The sequence below is a fragment of the Artibeus jamaicensis genome, unplaced genomic scaffold (genome assembly GCF_021234435.1).
Source record: "Artibeus jamaicensis isolate MK-2021 breed Jamaican fruit bat unplaced genomic scaffold, CSHL_Jam_final contig_718, whole genome shotgun sequence".
Taxonomy (NCBI): domain Eukaryota; kingdom Metazoa; phylum Chordata; class Mammalia; order Chiroptera; family Phyllostomidae; genus Artibeus; species Artibeus jamaicensis.
The window spans coordinates 2,011,709-2,030,170 of record NW_026521936.1 but is presented as its reverse complement, the minus strand read 5'-3'; the positions used below and the strand labels follow the sequence as shown (position 1 = coordinate 2,030,170).

The 18,462-nt window shown below is 54.3% G+C and overlaps 1 protein-coding gene across 1 annotated transcript in view; it reads right to left on the bottom strand.

Moving 5' to 3' along the window:
* CNTNAP2 (contactin associated protein 2) overlaps nt 1-18,462 on the bottom strand; it is a 1,645,556-nt gene that overhangs the window by 95,094 nt on the left and 1,532,000 nt on the right. The window contains exon 20 of the mRNA XM_053671916.1: nt 17,022-17,155. Coding sequence (XP_053527891.1) covers nt 17,022-17,155 — 134 coding nt within the window. The remainder of the gene's footprint in view (nt 1-17,021; nt 17,156-18,462) is intronic.

The following is an 18,462-nucleotide window of genomic DNA, read 5'->3' as shown; positions in this document are numbered from 1 at the left end:
CTGAAATAGCTTTACTTTCGAAGGCTTTTACAGCAGGAATGGCCCAAATACTATAACATTTTCTTCAAAGAATCTGGTCAGAAAATACTTAGGACTTCCAGGTGTGTGTTTTGACTTATAAATGAGGATGGGAAAATGATGACAAAGCATTAGAAATTAAAAGGTGAACCAGTCCCACTAATGTCACCTCTCCCGTCCTTCTTAGAGGCCCCGTATGAGCAAAGCTCCTGGTTTCACACACAGTCACACTTCACAGCACTCGAACAGCCAGCGGATGTAGTCACTGCACACAGTAGGTGGTTTAGATAACAATGAACACAATTAGTACCAACTAAGTAATTCCGTACGGCCGATTCTTGAAGAGCTGAAGGCAAACACATTCTGCTCAACTGTAAAATGACTTTCCAGGGATGAGGGAAAACAAATTAAATGGACAGAAAAAGGCAGGAGGAAGACAAAGAAGGTGCGTGAAAAATAAAATCAGAAACGGTCAATTTTGAAAACAGGTATCAATCAACATATGTAATGTTGCTCAAATCATACAATGTGACGGCAAGTCCTTGGCAGCCGCTACTCCGATTCTACAGTTATTCTAAATGCATGCTGCCTCAAAAGTCTGTAATTTATTTATTATTTCTAAAATCCTCACCTGAGGATATACGTTCATTGATTTTAGAGAGAAAACAGTAAAGAGAGAGAGAGAGGAATGTCGATGTGAGATAGAAAAAACTGGCTGTTTCCTGCACACGCCCCAACTGGGGATTGAACATGCAGCCTGGGTATGTGCCCTGACTGGGAATCAAACCCACCGCCTTCTGGTGTACAGGATGACGCTCCAACCAACTGAGCCATCTGGCCTGGGCAAAGTTTGCAATGTACATTACAGCTTGTAAAGAAGAACTTACAGAGGTCCACGGCAACCATCTTTGTTCTCGGATCTAGGGAAGGAGGTGGAAAAGTGTGTTACTGTCGTCAGTACGGAGGCCCTGAGGCTCCAAGAGGTCCGTGTCGAGTCCAAGGCCACACGGTCGGTGGCAGATGCTCAGCTCAGAGCACAGCTGCATCGCACGATACTGTGTGCAGGGCCCCTCCCGAGCGCCGTCAGTGAGGAAGCTTCCCGACGTCCTGCAAGGCCAGGGCTCCCGTCACTGGGGCCTGGCCCTGTGGTTCGTGTGTTTTAAAAACCGATGCTCTGCTTTCTGTCCTCGTCATTGTTCTGGCCTGGGAGCGAACGGTTTTCTAAGTAAACGGTATTCATTGATCGATGGTTCTTTGCCAGGTGACATCTTAAAATACTGAGAGAAAATGTAAAAGCTGTGTGTCAAATCAGATTAAAATGAAAGGCTTTATGGTTCTGAACCTACTCAATGAAACGGCGTTTTTTTCTTTATTGGCTGGTCTTCTATGGTTTGGCTAAAGTCGTGACTGCGGCATGACTCTCAGATGTGATGCGTTTAAATAAACACAGCAGTCCCAGGTGCTTTCACTTCATTGATCATTTTAATGTGCTGGCTTCCATATTTAAATTGTTAATGGTCTTCCGATGAAGCTAAGTTGACCTGGTGCCTTTTGCAATCATGACGCTGTAATGGCAGAAAAACGTAATAAAAATGAACTCATTTTTGGTGGTTGAAAAGGCTGTATTTCTACTGATTTTAGCTGTAATATAGTGAAAGTCATTGGTATTAGAAGAAGCTCGGCAAACGCACACTTCTTAGCTCAGAGGCTCTATCGACATGACTTTGCCAGGAGGTTCTGGTGGCAGTAACGGTGCTCGGGACGGAGTCCGGACACTGGCGGCACTGAAGCCACTTCCCTCAGGCTCTGCTCCAGCGGCAGAGGGGGACGGTGCGCACGGCCCACACCCGGAGTGGCTGCAGTGCGAGCGCCCGCTCGGCCGGCCTGTGGGAGGCAGGAAAGCTCAGCTCCCTGAGAACCCGGGAGGCTTCTCAACGCTGTGCTGGGAGCCGCTCCCAGACGCAGAACCAAGGTGGGGAGGGAGGGGGACAGCAGAGACCAGCAGTGGTGTCAGAGAGAGAAGAGCACTCACGCCTCCCCGTGACCCAGCTGTGTGCGCACACGCGCGTGCACGTGTGAAAGCGGTAACACAACAGACGGAGACGATTCTCAGCCCGAAAGCTTGTTAGTTGTAGCTCCGGACTCGGAGCCCGCGTTCAAATTTGCTCGGTGAGTCTGTACTGGGCTGTGAGACCTCAGGGTGACGGCAGCCGTGCCCTTCCCTCGGAGGGACCCGGCTCTCCCCGGTCAGTGCCCTACAGGAGGCCCAGCAGGCCCTGGCGTCCTGCCTGTGCTCCCCTGGATGTGAGAGAAGGAAGTGAGGACAGACTACCCTCCACGAAGTTGGGTCCTTCTCTTCTTCCCCTCAATACCATCCATCATCATCGGAGAAGCACTTACGGGTCCTCGAAGGTCAATTCCAGGTCACGGTTTCAATGAATCTGCAAAGAACCCGTGGGCACACATTCTACTTTGGCCCATTTCATGGCTGAGGAAACCGAGGCAATGCCTACGAGGACACACAGCTCCTGAGAGGCTCTGACCAGAGGCCTGTGGGCCTGCAAAGTCCAAGCGTCCCCACGGGGGCCACCCTGAGCCTTGTGCCACCGCAGAGCAAGGCAGGCAGGGTGCCCGCAGCAAGTGCACGCGGTCGGGGGGCAGGGCACCCGGGGTCAACTCTGCCTCAGGTCCCCCCTCCTGCATTTTTACTCCATCACTTTTCACACACCTTCCGACTCGCATGACCCTGTCCCCCTCTGCACCGCCCCCCCCCGTGCAGGGTGGGTTTCAGAGATGGCCCGGACATCGCAGGCTACCTGGGTGCCCCTGGGTGCCCGGCGGGGTTTTGCAGAGGTGCCCAGGCTGCAGCTGCAGGGTTGACAGTCCAGGGATCTGACGTCATTTTCGCAGGGACCTGGAGCCGGCCAGCAGCCCGGGCCCCTTTCCCCTGTCCCTCTTCCCAGCCAAGCCTCTGCTAGTGGCCCTGGGTGATGACTTCAGCAGGGAGGCTTGGCACAGCAGCCGCCGTTCACTCAGCCACTTCCTTCTGGGACCCCCACTTCCCTTTTTAGTGCCTTTCTTCATCTTCACTTTTTAGAAAAAGGTTTTAAAATTTATTTTTAGAGAGAGGAAAGGAGGGACAATGAGAGAGAAACATCCCTTCGTGGTTGCCCCTCATGCGCCCCCTAGTGGAGACCTGACCCACAACTCAGGCATGTGCCCTGACTGGGAATTGAACCAGCAACCCGTTGGTTTGCAGGCTGGCACTCAATCCAATGAACTGCACCAGCCAGGGCGTCACCTTCACTCTTGAATTACCAGCTCAGATCCTCTCTTCTACCCACAAAGGCTTTTTATTACCGCCTCCTCCAACTCGCCAATTGTATCTTCTCATCACAAACACATCAGGGTAGGGCTAACTCTGCTAGTTTGGGAAATGCTGTCGGAGGGAGGAATGCAGTTCACACACACCTTAGAAAGTGGAGAGAATCCGTGCACTCCAACAGGCATCAAGCACGTGGTGTGTGCTCACGACTCAGCAACGGGAGCCGTTCATTTATGCAGCCCCTCGGCCATCACTCCTTGGGGCTCTCCACCGCCAGGGCTGAGGGTCAGAGCCGGGAGATGTGCAGGGCTAGGCCAACCTCCCAGGCTGGCTTCTTTGAGCACCACGGCAGGCTTCCATTTATGCAAGCACCACCAAGTCCCACCTCCGTCACAGCATTTCATATCAGATGCAAATGAGCCTCGCTGGTAATAACCCAGGGCTCCTGACCAGGCCAGGGTCTGCAGAAAAACGCTGCCTTCCCCAGTCTCAGCACTGGTTATGGCTAGTAACGGCCACTAGAGGGCACCCGAACACTACTAGCTCAGGACGGCTGCAGGCAACCGGGTCCGCCCAAACCTTCCCTCAGTCCCAGGGCGGACAGACTCTCCCCACCACTGAGTAGATGGCAGCGTAACCCTCTGGAATCCCGGACCTCATGCTGAGACCCACTTATTTGTGCAGGGAAGAGATACATTCGTGTGCGACAGGAGCCTGCTTTCAGTCACCTGTGCATGGGAAACAACCCTGTCTGCCTACTGCTCTCCAAAATAGCTTTGAGAATTACGATCTCAGAGAGCGATTCCAGCTCTGCAGATGGATGTAACAATATAACGCCTTGCAGATTGAACTCTGGTTTTCACGCCAGACAAAATAGAGATCCGGGAACCTTATCTTCTTTCTTAGAGATGATTTATGGGCTTTATGTGCTTAATGTGCTTGGAGGAGCAAATGAACTCTCCAACGCTGGCCGGGTTGATGAGCTCCGGCTGTGTTCTGGAGAAGGCGAGAGACTGACATGCAAAGCCCTGCACTGGGCCAGCGACGGCGCTGCAACTGCCTTCCCGCGGAGCCGTCAGGAAGGCACGGCCAAGTCCACACATTTCCTCTGGCGGGAGGAATGGCGGTCCCGCCTAGCCCTGCATGATTCATCTGCGGATGAAACCGTTCCAGAAAAGAAATGAAAAACTGGGAAGTGTTGACATATTCACTACAAGTATTTTTTCTGCTTCCGATCAGAACGGCATGATGGGTGGAACTGGTATTTTCCCCCTTAGCTTCCTCAGTATAATTTTTATGAATTGCAGAAGAGCAAACATCGAATTCCTGCAGCTAAATGTAAGGAAATGTGCTGATCCCACCCCCACGGAAAACCTTTAGGGAACAACTCAGACACTTTGTAAAGTTTTCTCTAATCCCTTCCTCCCCACCTGCCCCACCCCCAGGATGGGTACTGTATTTTTGGACCATAAGACAATACCTAGGTTTTAGAGGAGGAAAATAGAAAAAAAATTTGAAGCAAAAAATGTGGTAAGATATTTAATAAGTAACATAATATTTCACCAATGTAAACAACTCAACAGCAGCATTAACGACCATTATTCCTCCCAAATTGGGGGGGGAGGTGTGTCTTACACTCCCAAGAATACAGTAGCTTTGCCCCTGAGTTTCCTTGGCACAAGGCCACGCTTCAGGTGGGCCTTGGCTCCTGCCTGTGGTTGGTGGTTTTTCCACGGGACTGTGGCTCAAGGAGGCAGCCACCACGCTGCCGCTGTTCAGAGACTGGGAGCCGAGGGCGCGCTCCGTGGCTTGACTTTCAAGTCAATGATGGAGCAGGAGCCTTTGTCCTGAAGGCCGCGTCAGTAATGACTCAGTTGGTGATGTGTCTCTCTCTCTATTTTTGCTTTTAGGAAAGAGAAGGGAATTGGGAAGGAAGGAGGGAAGTAGCACTTACAAGCACATAAACATCTCTGCTGGATGTGTTCCTGAGTATTTTCACTCAGCCCACGCAAACCCCACTGAAGTAGGCGGCCTTATTCCTAGTTCAGAAATCAGGAAGCGGGGAGTTCGGTAACTTGCCAGAAATCACAGCTACAAAGCGGGAGTGCCCGTCAGAAAGGGCCCCGTTTCATTTGCGGTTCAGTGGCAGCCTCTGAGTTTCCCCATCCATGCACACGGGGCCTGTGTGTGGACTCAGGCTGCCCTGGAAGGAAGTCTCGCCCTATGAGCTACGGCCTGATGACCAGCCCAAATGGTCCATACTTCCTCCTGCTACAGCCCCTTCCGAGGGTCTGCACGTGGAGAGGGAGGCCACCCTGGTACGTCTCTTCTGGAGGGGAGTTGGGTGGGAAGCTCTCCAGAGGGCTTCTGCCGTCTGGAGAATTGGATGTGGGGCGTGTGCCCATCTTTTCTCTCCTCCCAGAACATCAGCGCCTTCGGGGTAAAAGACACGCCTTGGTCACGGCTCCTGCCCCACCCATCACCACTGCCCACCTGGGTCTCTTGCACGCGGGGTGATACCCGGAACACATGGCCCTCTTCACACTGAGTTCGAATGAAGTTGCGTTCACCTCGTGGTCCTTCCTTCCCATCAGTGAGCAGCGGCGTGGGGTGGTGCCGAGCACCACCTACGCCGTGTCAGGCTTCGGGAATGTGGCTGCTTGGAGTTTTCCCAACGTGCGGGGGGCTGGGTGGGGGCCATGGGTAAGAGCTGATGTCTGTGAGCAGCCACTGCGGTTCGTTTTTAGCAGTACCCGGGTGGTTTCAACTCTAAGAAAAGCGCACGGTTAACGGAACCCTCGAGTCCATTTTGGTTTCTTCAGCGGGATCATCCTCACCTCCCCACTCAACACCCAGAGATTGTTTCTCTAAGTGCAGGGTGCCCAACCCTCTAAGTGCAGAGACGGTCTCGGTGTAAAGCTGCAGGTTGGTTTGAAGGTGCTGGCAGGCCAGGTATCCTAGGAACTGACGGTTGTCTGTCCTGTTTTCTCTTTTTTGGAAACGCCACCCAACAGTCCTATTCTCTGTCCAGAATTAAACAAGGAAAACTTGCTACAATACCCTTCTGAGGGCCGCAGACCGACAGCCCAACCTAAAACCAGACTACAAAAAGCTAATGAAGTCACGAGGTCTTCAGTGTGTGTCTCAACTGGAACAGGCTTCTCTGGATGCAGGGAAATACGGAAAACAAACTCCAGTTGGTCTGCAGACCAAGCTGACGGGTGAGTTTCCAATCCCACATCCTTCTGGCTTCTCTCCCCAGATGTGTTTTGTGGAATTAGGGCAGCGGAATGATAGAAAAAACGAGCGCTGTACTGACCCACGCCTTCTACAGAATTAAACACAACGAGTCAGCCTGCTGTTAAAGCGGACGGGGAGGTGGGAATACGCTTGCTTAGAACCCCAGCCGAGACCGGTGCATGGCTCCTTGTGTTTCCGGAGGGAAGGTGGTGCAGACTCATCGTCCTCCTCGAGCCCCTCCCTCCTGTCAGGCATGCTCCTAGCACTCACCCGAGGCTGTGAGTTCATCGCCGGGGGAGAGACACACCAAATGAGCCAAGGGCAAGACGTTACAGTCAAATGTGATTTCCAGAAAATGGCCTGAGGCTAGCTAGGTCAACGTTCTTTATTTGTTCTGACAACCCTAAAAAGATATAATGCTTCCAAACCGTGTTATTTTCTCCAATAAAGGCTTGAATAACCTCTGATATTAAAAATTTCAGGAGTGTTTACAACTGTACACTTTTTCTTCATTGTTCTTTATTGGCAGAAAGTCGAAAGGTAATAAAGGCACACACGGTTTTAAATAATTCATCTGCGCATCGGTGTCTGGTTTCGGCCCAGGCTCCCCGTTACTGGAGGAGGGAGGGTGTGTGAACGGAAGGGCGGGGGCCTCGTTCCGCCCCCGAGAGACCTGGCCCAGGGCCTTTTGTGCTGCGGGAGAACCGGGCCCTGAAGTCGCACTTCTTAGCTCTTTTTCCCTTACAACAGTTAGGATTTTATGACACCCAGCAAATGCCACTGGGCCACTTCTTTTAGCAAAGGTGTTTCCCCTCCAGTACACTAAGTTTTTTTTCCCTAAGGAGATTATCATGTAGTTTGGAATTTCAAAAATGAATATAATTGCTCATAAATTGTCGAAGGTTACGTATCTCGTTTAGCACAAACACTATTCGTGGTTTGTTTCAAAGGCTCCACAATATTAGTTTGATAAAATGGAGGTACTACTGTATACACTTTTTGTATGGTTTCTATTTTTTATATAACAATCCATTGCAGCACAGGGTGCAGAACAGGCCTCCCCAAGATGGGCTACGTGGTCACGTGGATTATTCTGTCCTGCAGGCTCAGGAGGAAGACCTGCCCCTCTCTGAACAGTCTAGAAGGCTCTAAACGGGGGGCCGTGCCCGTAAGCGTCATTATTACCAGAGATGAGCTTTTCTGACCTATCTGTACGGCAGGACAGTGTCTAACTACTGCACATCTCTTCTCACTGGGCCGAGAAGGCCCCTCCCTTCTGAAGCCGCAGGCCCCCAACCTTACACCTCAGCTCACGATGCCATTTATACCTCACGCGAACTTTCTCTCTGAACCTCTCAGATACGGGGGTCTCTCTCTCCCATGTATGTAGGGTCCCCATACATGTGCAGTTAAATCCAGTTACTTCCCCTGGCTCATCTGCCTCCTAATGGGTTTAATGACCGGCCCGGCTGGCGGGACCTGGAAAGGCAGAGCCGCATCCCTCCCTCCCCAGGGGAGGCGTCACCCTGAGTCAGTCCCCCGACTCGGTCCCTGATCAGGCAGAGGGACTGGCCCGTGGGAGGATGGGTGCGGCCCTCTCGTCGTCTGGCTGAGGGCCGGTGTTTTGAGTCTGGGCGTGGGAGGCGGGAAGTGGGTGTGTGCTTCAACGCCACCCCCAGCTGAGCCCGCCTTGTCTCTGTGGAGTCAGGGTCACGGGCAGGTGAGTTGCGTGGGGCGCAGCCTGAGACGAACTAGGAAAAGGAGGGGCCGGCTCCCGGTGTCCTCCCGGGACACTGCCACTCTCTCCTGCTGCCGTGATTGGTACTATTCGTGCCCTAGTGGGCTTCTCCCTTACTGGGGTGAGATGGAATTCCTGGCCTCTTTATTCATATTCTTGAGAAAGATTAAACAGAATAACCTTTATGAGCAGATCTAACGATTTTTAAAAGCTGGTCTATGAACTTCCTTCCCTAAACTGGCTTTTAACCTGCCTGTGTCCCCTTCAGCTGCAGGCGGCGCTTCCTGAGCCGCGGAGAGGTCTGTCCCCCACCTCACAGGCTGCTCTCTCCACCCTCCTGTCTGGGAACGCAGCGCCGGTCCCAACGGTTTGTCAGACAGGCGTGCAGGTCACTGTCCCTGTGGACTCCAGACGAAATGCTAACTCTCCTGATGACGTACTTTTCGTTAAACCTCTTCAGAATTTTCCAGAGTTTATCAGGCAGAACAGCTGGGGTCAGCCTGGCGCCCTTGATGCTTGCAGGGCCAGCGAAGTGAGTGGTGCCTGCACACAGGAGACGGGTCTGCCTCCGAGGGCACTGGGACCGTGTCCGCGGGGCTTCCTTTCCCTGTGTCCTCCGCTCCCCCGTGGGCCCGAGAGCACGGCTGTCCCCAGACTCGGAAGACGTGCATTCTGAGCATTTCCAGTGAGGTACGCACGGAAGTCTTCTGAGTCCTGCACTACACGATTCTGTTTTTAAAAAGATTTTACTTATTTAGGGGAAGGGAGGGCAAAAGAGAGGGAGAGAAACATCAGTGTGTGGTTGCTTCTCACACGCCCCCTACTGGGGACCTGGCCCAAAACCCAGGCCTACTGGGAACCGAACCAGCGACCCTTTGGTTCGCAGGCCCACGCTCAATCCACTGAGCTACACCAGCCAGGCTCATAGGAGGACTCTTAAGTCCCGTCCAGAGCACAGAGCTGCTGCCTTGGGTGGAGGCGGTTTCTGGGGACGCCTGACAACGCCCGGGCAGAGGTGTTGGTGGCCCTGCCCGTCAAAGTTTCCTGTCGTTGACGTGCTTCTCAAAGGGCCCACAACTGAATTACTTTTCCACTTACTGCTAATGTAGCCCCTCCAACGATTCGTCGTTGCTGTTCCCATCTACATTTTCTACTTGTTTTTGACCAACAGAAAGCCGTACGCAGTCATCGCCGCCGTCTACACCACACAGACCCACCCCTCCCCGACACAGTGTCTGCCCTCTACTTATCATCGTTGTGGCTGGACACGAGCGCCTGCCCTGAGATGCCCCCCCCCCCGAGCGCGTGCTCGGTGCCCAGCCCAGCGCTGTTAGCTGCAGGCTCGGCGCTGCACACGCCCCGGGACCCATGCAGCTCGCGGAGCCCACGTCCTGTCCCCTGAACGCACGGTCACGTTTCCTCCTGGCCCCCAGCCCCTGCCGACTGCCGTTCCATTCTCTGCCTCTGACTGTGAGTCTGACTGTCTCAGACTCGTCACGTACCTGGGATCTCACATGTGGTATATGTCCCGCCAACAATTTTGACAAAACTCTGCATGAGCCCCGGACCATGGATTTGACAGCATCCTTCCCCTGCACAGGACCACGCACCCTGGGATGTCACCTCCTCAGACTCCGTATTTCTCCAGGGAACACCTGTCCCGGCGCCTTCTGCAGGGGTGGCCTTCTCAACCCGGGGGGTAGAGGAGGGTCACTCTACAGGGCCCTCACGCCGCCGCACCTTTGTTTAGCGCTGCGCTCTCCTTCGGAATACCCGCCCCGCGCCTCCTGCTTCTCCACCATAAGGGGCGGGGCAGGGGTGTGGGGGCCTCCGGTGCCCCCCCCTCCGTCAGCGTGCTACACTCTCTCCCAGACCTTGCGGTTATAGCTCTGAGCCGCTGCCTGTTGCTCTATTTATCATCTTCCGACATTAGTACAAGCCACTCTTTATCAGCTTATTTATGTACTGTGCACATTGTCCCAACTCCAGGGACAGTGTCGCTCTGTGAAGGATGCTTGTCCTCCAACTAACAATATTTGTGTTGAACTGTTCATGGGCAGAGAGAAATCTAATTCTTTGCATTGAGCCTCTGAGTATTTTTTTGTGTGTGACAACAGCTAATCAACCCCATGTGATACGGACATCAGTGCCTTGCAGCGGTTGGCCACCAAAGCAGAGACGTCTGTGATCGGGCGGCGTGGGGTGCAGACTCAGGGGTGAGGGGCTGGAGACAAACGGCCGTGGCGTGGGGTAAGAGATTTGGTAAATGGTCACCTCACGTGACCTGGAAGGCAGACTGAGTGCCTGCGACCTGCTGCTTCAGGGAGAGGGGGCTTTGGGACAGCAGGACGGTCGCCGGGGTCAGCTGCTCCTGCTGCTTCTGTCAAGGGGCAGAGGAGTTCGGAGAAGAGCTGGCCAGTTTCCAAATGTCGGGAGAGGGACTAGGGAGAAGACCGACAGCTCGGAGCCCTAACTGCGGAGTGAGAAATAAAATGGCCAGATCTTGACCAACAGAAGTTTCTCGGTTCAGCAAACCGACTCGGCCCCGTGGGCGGCATCAGAACGAAGGGTCTGTCCCTCTCACCCGAGCCTCTTGTTTCCGATGGCCTCCCGGTAGCCACCACGACCTTGACAGAGAGGCTTGGGCACTCGGCAGCGAATGATGGCGAGGGGCCACGGTTTATGTCTGGGAAGGAAGGTGCGGTGCAGCTACACGGACGACGGCAGCAGGCGGGTCAGACGCCAGCTCGGGTCCTGAAGGACTGACACTGGCAAGGAAACCAGACACAGGGCTGGTCTACGAAAGGCTCGACGGTGGGCAACGCCCGCGGGAGATGGGCCCTCGGGACTGCGCAGCCTCACGAAGGCACTGTCCCTAGGACACCACCCAGCGGTGGCCGGGGCAGGTCTTGGTGGAGGAAGGGGCTCCCAGAGGACAGAGCCGTGGAAGAGCCGGGCCAGTAACGGCCAGGGGTTCAGCCAGCTCGGGGCACCGAGCCCGCTGCCTGGGGGCCGGGGTGGCCTGGTGGCCGTGGTGCGGCCTCCGAGCGCCCGCCCACCATGGCTTCCTCACTGCTTGTCGGACACAAGACCGACGCCACTGGGGGAGCCGCTGAGACCGCAGGGCAGGGTCACAGCAGCCAGTGCTTCCGAATGTTCGTGTCCCCCACCCCAGCGCTGGGTGTCGCCGTCACTGCTGTTGGTGACACTTCTCTGAACACGTCTGGGTGCGCACTCAAACATGGGTGGTTAGCCACGCACGCAGCTGTTCCTCTGCACTCTATTGCAATTCTGATCATCGTCTTTAGGGACAGAAGCCAGTGAATTTTTTGAACGTGTGTTTTAAAAAGTTCCCGGTGAGAGTAACTGAAGCCCTGGTCTGCGTGGTACCGGAATCTGGGAAGCTAACCATCGTCTGTTCCCGGGGACTTGGAGTTGTTTCTACGGAAAGCGAGTCCGTGCTTTGCTGGCAGGAGCTCCGCTAGCTTCCTCCTGGCACCGGTGGGATGGCCTCCAGTCTGATGAAGCCGCAACGATGCTTCCTTACCGTGCGTTCGTTTGAATTTCAGAGTTTGCTGTTCTGAGTGTTCGTGCCCGGGAACGGGTCCCTGAACCCTCTGCCGTCTGACTCCCACCGAGCCCCGGAGATGCTCCAGGTGGTTCAGGGGGCACACAGAGCGTCATGTTTCTGAGGCGGCTTTACCCCTGGACCAGGCTGAGGCCTGACCGTTTCGGTCCCTTGCTCCTTCATCTGCCCGCCCTGTCCCCCCTCCCCGTGGGATTTTTTTGGCTGGAATCTGTTTTTAAGTTAGGCCTGGCCCTCCCAAGGAGGTGCCGCATGAAAACATGTCACATGTTTCCTGTGGAAAGCCTTCGCTGCAGAAATGCTGCTGAGGACGCGTCCACGGCCTTTCTCAGGTCGCTGTGTGGCCAGAAGACAGGGCCTCCGCGGTCACCGCGTGTTACGAAGATCCGAAGAAACAGGGCAACATGCCAAAATTTGTCATTTTGGGCTGGCGCCTGCATAGGTGTATGTTTGTTATTCTCCGTGCGTTTGCACATTACTGAGCGATTTGAAAATATTTATTTGTTACAGGGGGGAGGGAGGGAGATAGAGAGGGAGAGAAACATCGGTGTGTGGTTGCCTCTAGCGCGCCCCCTACTGGGGACCTGGCCCGCAACCCAGGCCTGTGCCCTGACTGGGAATTGAATCGGCGACCCTTTGGTTCACAGCCCAGCACTCAGTCCGCTGAGCCACACCAGCCGGGGCCTGAAAGATTTCTATAGCACCGTCAACAACAACAACGATGACACTACTCAACCTCTTCCCGGCCAGGAGCACCCACTTCCACGGCCTTGCTTCCAGACGTCTGTCCCCGAGGAGGGAAGAAGAGCGTGGGCGGGCTTCTGAGTGTGGCGGCCCCAGGTCTGCCCGTGCCTCTGCCGCTCCCTGCTTCCCCCCCGCCCGTGCGGAGCCCCACCGCCCTTCGTCAGGACCAAATGGGAGAACGCGAGCCTCGTGCACAGCAGAGCGCAGGACCCAGGGAGCACCCACACGCACGACTCTTGCATGTGTGTTACCACGTGTGGGTGCTGCCCAAGCCGCCATGCTGCGGGCAGCTTTCCACGCCTGTGAGTATCACCCGTGGTGTTTAGGAATCAGTGGTGGGGTGAGAACAGTGTCGACCCCCTCGAGGACCGGGTGTGTTTTATCCTGTGGGGTGTGTGCTTCAGGCCACGAGGAAGTTCAGGGCCAAATCTACGCGCATGGGGGAGACCCTGCACCCTGGGCAGTCAGATCTAGCCTGCCGTGGTCTTGGAGCCCTACTGTCTGCGACTTACTTTGATTCTCAATTTCATTTTACGGTCCCTGTAAACCACCCTAGAGCCCTTGTGCGGCATGGCTGGGATAAAAGGGAAGAAAGAGGAAAGCAAGCGAGCCATGGAGGGCAGGAAGGAAGGAACGCAGCAAGAACGAACTTGTAATACAAGGCTCTTGAAATTTTTCATTGTCACGTTCAGCTCTCGGACATTTTGACCGCGTTGGGGGCCTTTAGCCACTATCCGTGGGTTTTCATAAGTGACGCCACTGGAGGGCTGTCGTGGGCCTGGTCACACAGGTGTCTGACAACTCCTGAGTCAGCTCTTCACTACCTACGTGTGGATCGGGCACTTGGAGGTTTGGAAGCAAACGTTTCCTCCAAGGTCAATTTCCCTCAAGTGCTCAGCACCGTTTCACATGGTTTGCGCTCAGGGAATGCAAACTCACTCAATGTCGGCTTTGGCCAAACCCTGCTAGGGAAATAAATCTGCTTTTAAAAACATCATCAACACTGATGTTTTCAAACATCATCTAAATTATACACTGTTTGAGTGTATATAAATGTATAAAATTTCACCTTAATTCCAAAGGTATTACTGTATTTTAAAAGTCATCCTTGAATTAGCTTTTTGTTCCTTGATTAAAAGTTTATTGCAATTTGACATTACTTGAGCATCTGTGTCATTATATTTTATTATAACTGGGGGATATCAGAATAAGGTGAGGACATATGTATGTTTCATATTTTGGTTCCATTATAAGAATGCAACATATGCTTCTAGCAGAAAATGAGGAAACACGGAAAACTCTAGAGGGAAGGAAACTGTATAATCCCTGCCCACAAAAATAATTGCAATTAACATTTTATTACATCTCCTCCACCTCCTCTGGAGGCTGCAGACATTCTCCAGTGGGTCTGTAGACTGTTTCGGGAAAGCAAACTCGGCGTTGTTAGCGTTCCGTCCGAGGTGCTTTCGGAAAGGCCGCCAGGCCCTGCCAGGCCTCCCCGCCTGAGGGAGGAGGGCGGGGCCCGCTTGACCCGCTTTTCCACAGGAGGAGCCCTGCCTCTTCTTCCTGCACCGTCTCCCCTGCAGGTGCCCCTGGGCCGGAGTGCAGAGGCTGGGCTGAGAAAGATGGGCACCCCAGACCACTGCACTCAGCCGGGCCACGGTGTCTGGCTTTCCCCAGGTTCGGAAATCTCAGTGCAGTTGGGTCTTGCTGTCTGACAGAAGGAGCCGTGGGGGCAGGGCTCTCCAGCGCCTGGTGAGACTCCCGTGCTGGGATTCAGCCTGCGCCTGTCGGACGGCTTCCCCCGTCCCCGACCTCAGAGCCCTGAACGGCCCGTGTGCTGCCCACAGCCATCACGCTTCCTCCCTCTGCAAGTGCAGTCCTGCTCTCTCGGGTGAGGCTCCCCCACGCCCCACTCTAATCAGGAGATCTGATGAGGGGCCATCAGTCGCTGTCCCTGCAGACAGAGTGGGCACGTGACACGAGCCGGGACCCTCCCTGGGGTTTCAAAAGGACCGAGGAACCAGACCTTCCTCTGGGGGCAGGAGTGGGAGGAGGTAAGTCCAGCACCACAGAGTCTGTGTCCCTGAGTATGTGAGACGTGCTAACCCAGTCCTTGCAGAGAGAGAGGTGGACTAGCAGCGATGACAGGGGACAGGGGAGGGGGACGGGGAGGGACGGCAGAGAGGGAGAGCACGACAGCCTTCACTTTGGTCCTGCAGGTCCCCGGGCTCTCCTCTGAAACTGCACGACCTGCTGCAGGAGCTCCTCCTGCAGATGGCCGCTGACTTGGTCCTTTGTCACTGGCAACGGAAAGAACCCGAGCCCTGGAACCGGACCCTCCCCGAGCGAAAGTCTCAGCTTCTTAAAATAGCCCACCCCTCTCTAGTGCCCTGTGGCAGACTATTTGTTCCTTTCTTTTATCCTCACCTGAGGACGTGCATACTGATTTTAGAGAGAGGGGAGGGAGAGAAACACCAACTGGTTGTCTCTCGTACGAGCCCAGTGTGAGATGATGCTCCCAGCAACTAAGCCACACCAGCCAGGGCCTAATATTTGTTCTAAGAGAGTCGCTGGTTAGTTCCAAAGCATCCCTGGTTAGCGGAATGTGCCAGGGAGGCCTCCTTAGTCTACCCTTCCTCCAAACTCTCATTTTGGGAAATACATGCAGAAATGGGGTTAATTTGCCTACCACCCTCCCTTCTGCTCCCGCTCAGCCCGTCCTCACTTTGCCTGTGGTTCCACAGCCCACGGGCCTTGGTCCTGATGAACTGGAACTTCCTTGGGGACAGTCAGGGTTCGTGCTGCTTGAGTCTAAGGCCAAAGTGGGCCTTCCCAGTCACACTGTCTTTCACGCCGATTACTCAGCACTTTTCTTTAAAAGGATTTAATGTACTTACTTATTTATTTTAGGGAGGGGAAGGGAAGGAAAAAGAGAGGGGGAGAAACGGCAATGTGTGCTTGCCTCTCAGACGCGCCCCCCGCCCCCCTGGGGACCTGCCCGCATGTCAGGCACGTGCCCTACACTGGGAATCGAACTGGTGACCCTTTAGTTCGCAGGCCAGCGCTCAATCCACTGAGCCACACAAGCTAGGGCCGAGCTCTTTTTATCTCTTAATATTATTTTGCAAAGGTAAAATGGCAAGATAAGTCACTTACTTTAAAAGCGATGACCAGGTGGCATGGTTTAAAACAAAAGAATGTCACCAAAGAAAAGCCAGCGCACACAGTATTGATACAATGGTACGAACCACAAGTCAGGGATAAAGAGGGACTTGGTTTACTCAGTAAATAATCTGCAGGACCCAGCATCTGCCAGGCCCTCGGCTGGGCACAGGGACTCTGTCCGTCACTGGGAGGTCACCTGCTCTTCCCCACACTGGACGGCACGATAACCTCTAACGTCACATTGTCACTCCCTGGGAAGGACCTCACCTTAAAATGCCCTCTAGCATTGGCTGCGCAAGGCCGAGCACAAACTCCACACCAAGTTATGAACGTGACAGCTGCCTTGCTCCAAACGGACAGGCCTGTGGCCCTTCCTGCAGCCGGCACCTCCCTCGGCCAGCAGCCGAGTCTGAGTGAGGTCTGAGAGGCCGCTGCACCCCACAGACAAGGCTGCACCCGCGGCTCTCCCTGCCGACAGGTGTCTATTCACAGCACCCGCCAGGGGGCCCAGTGACAGTGCCCAGCCTTGATCTCCTGGCTCAGTTCCCAGGGAGACCTCCTCTCTCTATGTTTTATTCGTGGTGGTGCCCGGGCAGGCTCATTCATTGTAAAAGTCGGTGGTGGGGTAGGGACAACCAACGAACCTGAAATAACATCTGAGTGTCCTAATAAAACCATCCCTTTGTGGGCTGAGAGTCTGTGGCCAGAGTCGGAGATTCTGGGGAAGGTCTGTGTCTTGAGGACTTTCGAGGGAAAGCGGCCACAGAAGCATCAAAGCCGGTTGCTCGCATCACGGGGCATAGTGGAAGAAAGAGGCCAGAGGCAGCAGAACCGCCTCCGCTGGGAAACGCGGTAAGCTTCAGACACCTGAGTGCACGGAGGCAGCAGACGGTGTGCAGATGGAAGCAGCAGGCTGACGGCCCTGTGGGCCACAGCGATGAAGCTACGGAGCGCCCAGAGTCAACGTTTAACTCCGGCTTCTCCCTCGGAAGCTTCCTCCCCACCAGCTCCATCACCGTCTCTGCGAGAAGAGCTACCCAACCTTCCGCTTCCCCAGCGAGGGGTCTGCAGACCCAAGTCCAAGCGTTTCTCCACCCGCCCCACCTCCCAGACGAAACCACACAGAACCCACGCGCAGGCAGCACAGAGGACAGAGGTCACCACACTGCGTCACACACACAGGCGTGCGCACGTGTGTGTACCTTGAGCGTGACGGTCTTCCCGCGGCGCGTGACGTTGACGCTGTGGGGCTGCCCGTTGGCCATGTTCCTGTGGTCCAGGTCGATGTTGAACGGCTCCCTGGTGCCGCCCAGGCTGTACCGGATCTGCAGGCTCCCTGCACGGGGAAGAGGATGGGGTCTCAGCAACTTCTCTGCTCCAGGTGCCATGGTACTACAACGCCTCCCACCCTCAGCACGCGGGTCTCCGAGGGGCGCTGCCCCCTCTTTGCTGCCCGTCAACACACACCGCTGCTATTCTGAACCGGCTCTGAGGCACCCTGATCCGTGACAGTTAACAGCACCAGGCGCCCACACGGTCACCACCCGCCCACCACCCGCCAGCGGCCACTGTCTGCAAGTGGAAGCGGCACACGGCATGGACGAGCCGAGTTGGGAGTGAGCCTGGGGGGCGGAATGAGACCCCGCACAACACAGGGCTGTGGAGACGCCCGCAGGCCCCACAGAATCCTCGGTGGGGCCCAAAGTAAACGCAGGGTGCAGGCTCCAGCCCAGGGAGTCAGCAGAGCGTGACACTCGGGGCATGAAAGAATCATGAGAGTACGATATTAAAAATAAACATAATTCATAAAAGATAAACACATGGGATTTTGGGCGGCTTCACTGAGACCTGGGAAGTGAAGCGATTACTTTTATTTGGGGTTAGAGATGGCTTCAAATCAGATGCAAAGCAGAGGAAAAGAGGGGCTTCCCGGGCCCCCGAGTGGCCGCTGCCTTGGTTACAGGCCCCTTGGCCTTGACGGATCCTTCTCTCTTCCATTCTCCTCCATTTCTCCCCGGGCGCGACAGACGGCATTCAAGGAGGCGCATGTGGCATTGTGGACCCTGCTTTTACCTAATCTGCACAGCAGACATAACTTCTACTTCTCATTTATGATTTTTACACACATCAATTTTTAATCTCATTTTTCACTCAAATTGGAATCTTCATTTTAATAGTTACCATCTCCAAGCTTCAAAAGGGAGTTTGACCAACTGCAAATCACCTCACAGATTCATTTTCCTTCTGGAGGCACAAAACTGATATTCTGACTTTTAAGTTGTGAAATAAAACACGACAATTAAAACTGAGCACACAGAAAGAAAAAATACACGTCGGTTGTCGGAAACCCCACCACCCCGAGGTAACTATTCTGAACGGCTGGCAGTGCGGCGCTCCAGAGAGGTCTCTGTGCCTTTGTAAACAAATAAATGCAACACTTTCTAAACGTAGCTATTCTAGCATTCCATGTGCTATTTAAAATACTCCACCCTGTTCCCACAGTGGAAAGAAATGTTCACTAGGACAATAAAGAATGAACCGGATTTTCTATTTTTGCGTTCTAAGCGAACTCCACAAGCCTTCTCTAGTTCTGAGTGTTGCCTTGGTGTTTCAGCCCAGATCCTCTGCTCTCGGCATTGGTCT